This window comes from Papaver somniferum, unplaced genomic scaffold (assembly GCF_003573695.1).
Source record: "Papaver somniferum cultivar HN1 unplaced genomic scaffold, ASM357369v1 unplaced-scaffold_150, whole genome shotgun sequence".
NCBI classification, from domain to species: Eukaryota; Viridiplantae; Streptophyta; class Magnoliopsida; order Ranunculales; family Papaveraceae; genus Papaver; species Papaver somniferum.
In genome coordinates, this window is record NW_020624377.1 from 5,138,568 (window position 1) to 5,149,446 (window position 10,879).

General features: G+C 37.3%; 1 protein-coding gene across 1 annotated transcript; it reads right to left on the reverse strand.

Moving 5' to 3' along the window:
• Positions 1 to 3,967: 3,967 nt before the first annotated feature.
• Positions 3,968 to 6,662, reverse strand: LOC113336058. Its single transcript, XM_026582050.1, has 3 exons — positions 6,217 to 6,662; positions 5,480 to 5,951; positions 3,968 to 4,405 (listed from the first exon to the last, which is right to left on the reverse strand). The coding sequence occupies exons 1-3, from the start codon at positions 6,660 to 6,662 to the stop codon at positions 3,968 to 3,970; spliced, it is 1,356 nt and encodes a 451-aa protein (XP_026437835.1).
• Positions 6,663 to 10,879: the final 4,217 nt, after the last annotated feature.

Below are 10,879 nucleotides of genomic sequence, written 5' to 3' on the forward strand. Positions count from 1 at the left end.
TTTTCCAAGTTCGGTAGAATAGAAGTCACCGATGTACCCAAATGTTTGGACCTCCCAATCAGGATGTGTCACATATTTTCTGAAATTAGTAACCTTTTTCCAATACTCTAAATATACTTCATACTGCACAACTTGCACCACCTCGGTTGCATCAACAAAACCGTCCGCTAGCAGGAGTTTTGCTTGGTCATCACCCAAATGCCCAATAATTACATGTAGTCTCATGGGAACAGCAAACGAGGGATGGTTTTGCCTCCAACATCTTTCTCCTAAATAAACATTATGCTGTATAACCAAAAACGGAATATAATTGTAGTGAGTACGTTATTAATTAGATAAATAACGAAAAATAAAAAACTATGTTATTGACGATTAATATTAATGATATAATATAAAAAATCATGTCTAACTCACAACGCCATTCCAAGAAAATATCCATCTCGAGTCCGACAGCTTCCTAGCAGACTTTCCCATCTCAGAACTGAGGACGTCGGTGTATGATTCCCATGGGTGCCATGTCACTTGGTCAATCGTCAGCTGATTCAGTAAAATCCTACAACGAATAATATCATTCTGACACCTCCTTCCATTCCATCTGGAAATTACAGGCCATTTCTGTTCATTACCGTTCATTGAGATGTCTGGTCGACATATGCCTAGGTATTCATACCCCCAAAACTAGTCCATAAAATTAATGAATCAAATTAATATATCCAAGGAAATAAACTTAAATGAAAATATACTTTACGTTGAAAATTAAAATAAAATCGATTACCAAAATACCTCTAATATTTGGAAGGGCCCGCTTAGTGCCTTCTGTTGTTTCCTACTAGCTTGTCGGAGACCTGCATACAATCTCGAAAAGGCACTACCGCCCCAGTCAAGGTCTTGTATTTTATCAATTTCTTCGAAAGCAGCTAACCATCCAGCATCAATATAGTTCTTTGCATTAGGAAAGAAAAATTGACCCAAAACATACATAAAAAAGGCAATTGCTATTCTATGGGCGAGGAGAGAATCTTCATTAGCCGCCACCAACTTATCTTCTTTGAAGTATGAGCTTAAATATGTAATTGTAATTGAGTTTGATATCCACGACGCGCCTCTTGTTCCCTGTGTGATATCCGGAAAAATCTTCTCACGGACATAGTCAAATTGGTATAGGCTCGAATCATACGGAACTACATAACCATCACCGATACTCAGTCCAGTTAACATGACCCAATCTAATGGCGTGAACCCCATCTCACCAAATGGAAAATGGAACGTGTTGGTTGTATCCCAAAACCTCTCAACAATATAATCAACAACGGCATGTTGGGTAACGTTACACTCTATGTTCAACAATTTTTCCCACCCCGCTTTTTCAATCAAATATTTAACTCTAGGACAATGTATTGAAATAAATTTATAATAATGAATTACCGATGCCAGACATCCACGATGTTTAAACTTAAATGTTGGTGCGTCTGAAAATGTAATGTCTTCAGTAGCGTGCGGCTTATCATCTTCCACTATAGGAAACCTCCCTAACCCGGGGACGTCGACCTCCTCAATTTGACCGGTGGAGATTAAGTTGTAATCAGCTTCGGTAGATTTTTGTCTCTTGTTGGTCTTTTGGCGACCACTAAACCTCGATATAAACTTGTTCATTCTACGCACAAACATGTTAAATACAATTTCATAATTAAAAGACCAATCCACGAACCATAATAGACATAAATTTAACCGAACAAAATTTCAACATCATAAAATTCCATAAACATAAATTTAACCAAAAAAATAATAATCCAATTAACTATATTTATAACTATTTATAATTAACAAAAAATTCAATTAAAATACGAAACTAAATTAACAAAAAGATAAATTAAATTAAATCACGTAACTAAATTAACAAAAAATAATTATCCAATTAACTATATTTATAAATATTTATAATTAACAAAAAAATAAATTAAATTACGAAATTAAATTAACAAAAAAATATATTAAATTAAATCACGTAACTAAATTAACAAAAAATAATTATCCAATTATTAATATTTATAACTATTAAATAAAACAAAAAATTAAATTAAATTACGATTAACCCAATTTTAATAAGATTTGATTAACCCAATATGAATATCCAATTAGTAATAAAGTCTGATTCAATTTTCAACGTAAAAACCCTAAATAAATTCGAACAAAAAATACAATACCTGCGCATATTATTACACAAATTGAAATAAATTCGAACAAAAAATACAATACATGATATTATTATTACACAAATTGAATAAAGAAAGTAGAAAATACATACCTTATAATGGAGTTTTTAGGGTTTTTGTGGAGTTTTTAGGGTATCTGTACGGTTGGTAGATGGGAATGGAGAAGAAGAATATGAACTGAAGAGGAGCCGTGAAGCAAACAAGAATATGAACTGTGTAAGAATATGAACTGTGGAAGAAAATGAACTGAGAAGAAGAAGGCTCGTGTAGAAGAGATGGGTTGTGGTTGGGAAGGAGAGGCGGTATTGGTGGAAGGTGCGGTTCATTAAGATTACGCCCGATTTGATCGGACGGACAGGAGAGTACGCCATAACCCTAAACCCTAATGAAACGGAAATTTTGGTTACGCCCGTATCAGGCGTAATAATTTTTTACGCCTGACAAATTCATCACGCGGACAGAAGATGTCCGTCCGTACAACTCATCACGCGGACACCAAAATTCCGCCCGTCTGATCTCACACGTGCTGTGTGACCGTGTTTAACTCGGACGGAATTTAGTTTTACGTTTCTTCGAGCGGTCATTTGGAATCCGTCTGATCAATGGGCGGAATTTAAGATTCCGCCCCTTACCAAACGTAATTTTTATTTACGCTTGATAACAAACGTGATTTATATTTACGCCCGTTTGAAACGTAATTTATAATTCCGCCCAGAAATGAAACGTAACTAATACTTCCGCCCGTCTTCATGCGTAAAACTGTTTTACGCGCGACCAAATTTGGTCTTCTCCCCATAACGTCACAATACAAATTAAACTCATATTTAGTCTTTTTTTTTAGTCTTTGATCTTTGAGTTTAGTCGTACCATTGCAGTCGCTCTTACGGACCATGGGACACGTGATCAGAGTGAGATTTTAGGATTACAATGTATTAGGTCCCAAAGCTTGTATTATTTCCAAAGGAACAACCTGGTCTCATTAATGTAAAATTCAATGTAATAATATTTTCAATCTCAAAAGCTGTTGGAAAGGGGAGGACCTAGAACATCTCTTGAAGACACTACAGTGATCAGATTCGTAACACGAGGGGTGGAGGCGTGCATGACAAAATGTAGGTAATGTCTTAAAATGCTATCGGCAACTTTTTATGGCTCAGAAGCTCACTCTCCCAGCGATTATGTCACTCCTAGGCCTAGGGCTAAGGCTAGGGAAAGCAGGCTCTGATTAGACTTCCGAGAGGGCATGCCTTGAATTCTAGGATCTAGAGTCTAGGAGTGATGCATTCATGCAGTCACTGACATCACATTGACGATTTTACTTTCACCAGATAAATACGTTACTCCTTTTTTTTTATATAATAAAAAGAGTAAGGGCAGCTCAAACAAGAGTAACCTACTCTACAAGTACAGCATTGGGATCAACTGGGCTAAGACTAGCACCAAGAGAATCCATTAACAGAATATTAAAGTTATTACAGTTATCCTGAAGAAGCAAGTTTGGACTGAACTGTAAAGCTTGCCAAAATAAATGCAGATTGGGACCTTTTCAGTTTAAGTTTTGTAGTAAAGTAGAAGAACTGGCTATCCTAGCTAATAGCAGCATTGTTAAGTTGCTGGGAGTCTAGCTTTATGAGTCTTCCCAAGACAAAGTCCATGACTTCAAAATTCCTAAATTCATTCTTATGAGTTCCTTGAAATCTTTGTTGTACTTCTAGCTTGTAACCTTTCTGAATTGCATGTAGTATATCCTCCTCTTATGCTTCAAAGTTAATGTTGGTCCTTTTCATCTCCTTTACCCAAGTCAATGCTGATTGAGCTCCTCTGATGGCTCTGCTGAGTCCAGTTGCTGGGTCTTTAAAGTTCCTTGCTCGCATGCACTGCCCTGTGAAAGAGAGGGACATGAAAGCAAAGTTAGTATAGTGTGATAGATTACTATTAGCCATATTATTATTAACTTCCATAATATGTACGCTAATAGTGATGCCAAACTTCTCTCTAGTATTTCTATTAAGACTGCTTTGTCTTAGGTTTGGATCAGTGGTGTTGTCCTGATAATAGATGTTTTTTAAGATATGCCCTGGATTATGAATCACTCTGTTATAGGTGCATAGGTGTTGAGTGATTTTCAGAGCAGTAGTAGCAGCAGCAGCATTATGATCTATGTTTCCGAAGATCAGATCACATCTAGCTTTCTAGATGAACCAACAAATGGTAGCAAAAGTAGCATTCCAGCTAGCAGTGGGATTGTCAGGGAGGAACCAACTGTTGAACCAATCATGGAAGGATCTGTAAGCAGTAAAAAGTTGATGATTTTCCCCAAAGAGTTTCCTCCATCCATCAGAGGCAGCTGGGCAAGCTAGGAGAACATGAGTAATGTCTTCAGAAGCACTCTTGCAGAAGTTGCAGATAAGATCAATGTAGTTCAGAATACCAGCTGACTTGGTATTAATTGGAAGAATACCATGAGCACACTTCCATATGAATAGCTGAATAGCTGGGGTGGTGTCTAGTTTCCATATTTCATTCCATGGAGTTGTATGGGTATCACTAGCATATTTATCATTAATTTGTCTGTCATAAAGGGATTTGACAGTGAATTTTCTTGTATGGGTTAAACTCCATTATATAGTATCCTCAGTATTTGGATGATGAGTTTTCTGAAGGATAAGATTTTGGATGTCTTGAGTGAACCAGAGAGTTAGAACATTATGATCCCACTCTCCTTGGGTATTGAAAAGTTGATTGACAGTTTTCAGGCTTGATGGGCAGTGAGATGGTTTTTGGAGTATGTCAGGTAGATTTTCAATCCATCTATCTTCCCAGATATGTATGTTAGTACCATCTCCTATTTTCCAGATATAATATTTGTGAATGCAAGAAATGCCTTCCAAAATGCCCTTCCAATTCCAAGAATCAGTGGTCCTTGGCTTCATATCCATTCTGATGACTTCTTGGTTTGGAAAATGAGAGGCATTCATTGTACTAGTCCACAGGGAGTTTGGTTCTTCTATTAATCTCTAAGCAACTTTTGAGATCATAGCCATATTAAAGTATTCCATATTTTTGAAGACCAATCCCCCTAACTCCTTTGGTTTATTGACAGCATCCCAAGCAATGTAGAATAGACCTTTATGTTTGTCTTGATCTTTGTTCCAAAAAATATTCCTTTGTATAGCATTTATCTCTTTGCAGATGCCCTTTGGAATCTTGAAGAAGTTCATTTAGTAGATGCTGGAAGTTGAGGTGACAGTTTGGATCATAATAACTTTTCCAGCTATAGATAGAGTTGATTTCCAACCAGCAAGTCTGAATTTTAGTTTTTCAATACAAGGCTTGAAGTCCTGAATCTTGCTTCTGTTAGTGAATAGGGGAGATCTCAGATATTTGTCAGAAGTGTTAATCCTTTGAACCTTAATTGCATCACTTATGTTGTCTGCAATGCTTGGAGCAGTATTCTTGCTGAAGAAGATTCCTGATTTGGAGAAATTTATCAGCTGCCCAAAGGAATGACCAAATTCTTGAAAGATCTTGATTAAGTTGTTACATTCTTCCATATTAGCTTTGCAGAAAATCATGCAATCATCAGCAAAAAGTAAATGATTGATTGCAAGTGCTTCACTACAGACTTTTGTTCCATGTATGAGACCTTGAGATTCAGCATTAGTCAGATATCTAGAGAGAGCTTCCATGCAGAATAGAAATAGGTAGGGTGAGAGGGGATCCCCTTGTCTGAGGCCTCTAGTAGGTTTAAAAACTTTCCAGGAGAACCATTTACAAGAACATCAAGATTGGTGGTGGATATGCATTGATGGACTAGATTACACCATTGGGAGCTGAATCCCATTTGTTTCACAACTTGAATAAGAAATTCCCAATTACCTCTATCAAAATTTTTGTCCATATCAATTTTAAAGCCCATAGTACCATTTGCTCCTTTTCCCCTTTCCTTGTATTCATATGGTGTATGAGTTCATGTGCTATAGCTATATTGTCAGATATTTACCTGCCATGAATGAAAGCTGACTGAAAAGGAGATATAAGGTTTAGTAGAAGAGGGTTTAGTCTTTGAGCCAGGATTTTTGAAATGATTTTGTAAGTGGTATTGCATAAGGATATTGGTCTGAAATGGGCAGGGGTAGTAGGACTTTCTGTTTTGGAGATAAGGGAGATAAAAGTAGAGTTCATTTCTTTAAGAAGATATCCAGAAGTAAAGAAGTTTTGGACCATTGTGACGATGTATTCACCCACAACATCCCAGTTGGCTTGGAAGAAGTTTGATGGGAATCCATTAGGACCTGGAGCCTTGTCACCTGCAATACTGAATAGAATATTTTTGATTTCCACAGCATCAGGGACCTTTACGAGGGTGTTATTCTCAGTGGGGGCAATAGTGGTGGATATGAGATTTATGAGGCATTGGTTGATGGTTATTGGTTCAGCAGTGGCCATAGTAGCAAAGTGATGATTGGTGAAGCAGAGAGCAACTTCTTCCTTGTTGTGGAGCCAAGACACATCAGCTTGTTGTATAGAAACAATTTTATTTCTTTTGTATCTTTTCTTGGCAGATAAGTGGAAAAAACTTGTGTTTTTGTCTCCTAGTTTGATAAGTTGATCTCTGCTTTTAGTATTCCAGATGCATTCCTGAATGTTCTGCCAATGTTCAACTTGCTTTTTAACATCACTTATATCGTTACCTTTATTGATATTGAATTGATTCTTGGTGATCCAGTCCAAGTGTTGTATGCTGTCTTCTAGATTGGTCTTGATATTACCATAAATATCCTTGTTCCATTTATTTAGTTTGACTTTAATATCTCTTAACTTTCTGGAAATTTTAATGGCAAGAGATCCTTTGTGATGAGTTTTCCAACCTTCAGCAATGATGGCTTTGCAGTCCTTGAGATCAAGCCAAGGACCAAAGAATTTGAAGAGAATGTGGCCTTGCTTTCAATTGGGATTGGTATTGAGGAGAATTGGGTTATTGTTAGAGCATAGCTCGGTCGACCTCGCATGCGTTTCTATATCAAGCATGTTTTTCAATGTTAGTGATCAAAACTATGAGTCTTGATTTCTAGTCTATTATAGCTAAGTTTCGGACTAGGATAGAAAAGTGTAGTTGAGCTCAAGGACTTCATGGCGATTCATCATACAACGACGAAGATCTACTCAAGGAACCGTGGAACTTCATCAACAAAAAGGTATGTGGAGACTTGAACTTACCTATCACTCAAAAGTCTATCTATTCTATCTCCTACTTCTTTTGAGACAAGAAGTCGTATGTTATATAGACTGGATCATACACATTTGACATTTCGAGATGAGTATACACTACTTATCTTTTTCTCGAAATCGTGTGTTGGTAAAGTGTTTCGCTTTGATCAAGTTTATCTTCACCTAGTGACGAAAGTCATGAAAAGTTTGAATTACTTTGAGAATTGCTCTGACGTGAAACAGTCTGTGAATAACGGCTATATAACGTCCTCTAAGAATGTCTCAATGATTTAAATGAGAGTTTAAATTACATAACCATGTATTCCTTAATCCGAAGTTTTCGAACTTTGTTGATTGAGAGAAATCGGAGGAATTGGCTTTGCCAAGTCCGCGAACTGAAGGAAGTTCTCTTACCGAGAATTTCTGTTGGGATTTTCCAGAAACTCGTTTGCGTGTTTAATCCGCGAACCTAGTCCGCGAACTGGCGGAAGTCTCTTTTCCGAGATTTTCTGCTGAGTTTGGAAAACTCTGCTGGTTGCCTTAAGTCCGCGAACTTGTTTGTGAGCTTAAGTGGTTATGATCTAAAGATGTGATCTGAACATGAAACATAAATTACTAAGGAATGCAGTATGCAAACCGTGGATATAAAGTTCATGAGCCGATTCATCGAATCGAATCATCTTTGTTTCAATTGTATCTTGTGTAGTTACGTAAGATCTCATAGCAATTGAACAACTCTCTAACTAGTTCATTTGAGTCAATTGAACTAGTTATGGTGAAGAAGAACTAGGTTAATGTGAATTGCTCATATGGTTAACCTTTTGGGTTACTATGTTAAACCAACATACACGTACACGTTTGGGCACGGTTTTCACAAACCCAGTAAACGTCTACCCAAGTGTGTGTGACAAGATAAGTTTTCGATCTAACGGTTGAGAAATATTGGCTTGAATCTAAATCAGGTTTTCATCTAACGGTGAATATGGATTGTTTCGTAACTAAGGCAAAACCCCGATGCTATATAAAAGAGACATCTAGCATTATGCAAAAATAATCCCCACACGTCTATGTGATACTAGTGCGCTCGCTAGAGTCGATTGTCCTTTAACTTTTGGTTTTCTTCTCTAAAACCAGGTTAACGACTTAAAGACTTCATTGAGATTGTGAAGCCAGACCGATACTACTTTTATCGTAGTTGTGTGATCTGATCTTGCATCTTCTATCGTACGAGCACAATCTATTTATTGGCTTGAGATCGTGAGAGTTCTCCGATAGGCAAGATAAAGAAGTCACAAACATCTTCGTTTCACTGTTTGTGATTCCTCGACAAACCGCTTGTGTAGTCAAGAAGGATTGTTGAGAGGTGTTGATTAATCTAGGCTGTTCTTCGGGAATATAAGACCGGATTATCAACTGGTTCCTGTTCACCTTGATTTTATATCTTAAGACAGAACAAAACCTAGGGTTTTTCTGTGGGAGACAGATTTATCCTTTGATAGACTTTTCTGTGTGAGACAGATTTGTTTATTATCAAGTCTGCGATTTTGGGTTGCATCAACTCTTAGTTGTGGGTGAGATCAGCTAAGGGAATCAAGTGCGCAGTATCCTGTTAGGATCAGAGGCGTAGGAGTACAACTGTATCTTGAATCGGTGGGAGACTGATTGGGGTTCAACTATAGTCTAGTACGAAGTTAGCTTGGAGTAGGCTATTGTCTGTAGCGGCTTAATACAATGTGTATTCAATCTGGACTAGGTCCCGAGGTTTTTCTGCATTTGCGGTTTCCTCGTTAACAAAACTTCTGGTGTCTGTGTTATTTCTTTTCCGCGTTATATTTTATATAATTGAAATAATACAGGTTGTGCGTTAAGTTTATCAATTGGAAATCCAACCTTTTGTTGTTGATTGATATTGATTGATCCTTGGATATTGGTCTTTGGTACCGTCCAAGTTATTCATTGTGTTCGATTAAATACTTGTTATTGGTTTAGCTTGAGTAAATCAAAACAAGTGAGAGATATTGACTCCTTGAGATACTTTAATCTAGATTGAGTCTGACTGTCTAGTTGATTCTCTAGCAAAGTATTTCGGAGTTAGTCCATACATATTTCTAAGCGAAATATTGGGTGGTATTGTTAGACCCCCGCTTTTTCAATTGGTATCAGAGAAGGCAAACACGTTTAAGACCTAACAAGTTCGTGTTTGTAGCGATCTGACTCTATGGACAGCGGTGTTATCACTATTAGCGTACCACCAGTCTTCGATGGATCCAATTACTTATGGTGGAAAATTGTTATGCGAGTTTTTCTTCAATCGCGTGATTTTCAATCATGGGTATATGTGGTTAATGGCTATGATGCTCCGGTTGTGGAAGTTGGTAATGTAAACATTCCCAAACCTATTGGTGAATACGCCGCTGTTGAGATAACTGCTGGAAAGCAAAATTCCAACGGTTTGAATGCTATCATACATGCCATTACCCCAAATCTTCAGCATCATGTGACAAACTGCATTAGATCTAAAGATGCTTGGGAAATCTTAGAAACCTTATTTGAAGGAAACTCCAGTGAAAAGGATGCTAGGCTTCAAAACCTTAATTTTGATTCGGAGAATCTTCATATGGCAGATGAAAAAATATTTGATGAGTTTAATCACAAAGTGTCTGAAATTGTTAATGCATGTTTTGCATTGGGTAAGACTATTCCTGAAAAGGACATTGTGATGAAAATTTTCAGATCGCTGCCATCTAGATACGAGTCTAAGAAGCATGCCATCATTGAGGGGAATAACCTCGATAATCTTTCCAAAAACACCTTGGTTGGAAAGCTTAATATCTTTGACCATGAGCATACATCCAAGGTCGGTAAGGATGTTTCCTTTAAAGCACAAAAGAACACTAAATTACTTGTCAAAGGTAAGAGTGTTCATGTCTCTGAGGATGATCAGTCTGAGGATGATTTTTCGGATGAAGATATTGACAAATCACTCTCCTTGATCACAATACATTTTAGGAATCTTCTATTGAAGATAAGTAAACGGTTCTCAAGAGACAAACCTAAGTCATCAGACAAACCTCACGGTCGCGTACCTCCTAAAAACAGGGATGCTGACGAGGCTGATCACGAGGACATGCCTCAGTGCTTTAAGTGTAAGGTTTTTGGCCATTTTGCTAACGAATTCCCAAATCGTAGAAAATACACTTGGAACAAAGGTCTAGATGTAACACTTGATGAAATGTCTGAAACCTATGATACCGATGAAGATAGGAAATCAAGTGTAGGGATTCTTTGTGAAAACATCGATTTTGATACTTTTAACAATACATATATCAACCTCAATGGGTTCGGAGAAGAGGGAAACCCAATCATGCTGGAAGATTCACTGAATCCGATAACTGGAAACCCTATTAGTGATGTTTCAGGATCAACTGTATGTCTAGTTGCTTGAACATCTCAGA

Bases quoted from the DNA above. Each gene is read 5' to 3' on its own strand.
- LOC113336058 (XM_026582050.1), bottom strand. From the start codon at position 6,662: ATGGCCACTGCTGAACCAATAACCATCAACCAATGCCTCATAAATCTC. The intron at 5,952-6,216 runs GTAAATATCTGA...TAAACCTACTAG, and splicing joins TCAGCTTTCATTCATGGCAG to AGGCCTCAGACAAGGGGATC. The intron at 4,406-5,479 runs GTTATTATGATC...TGGTTCATCTAG, and splicing joins CTCTATCTATAGCTGGAAAA to AAAGCTAGATGTGATCTGAT.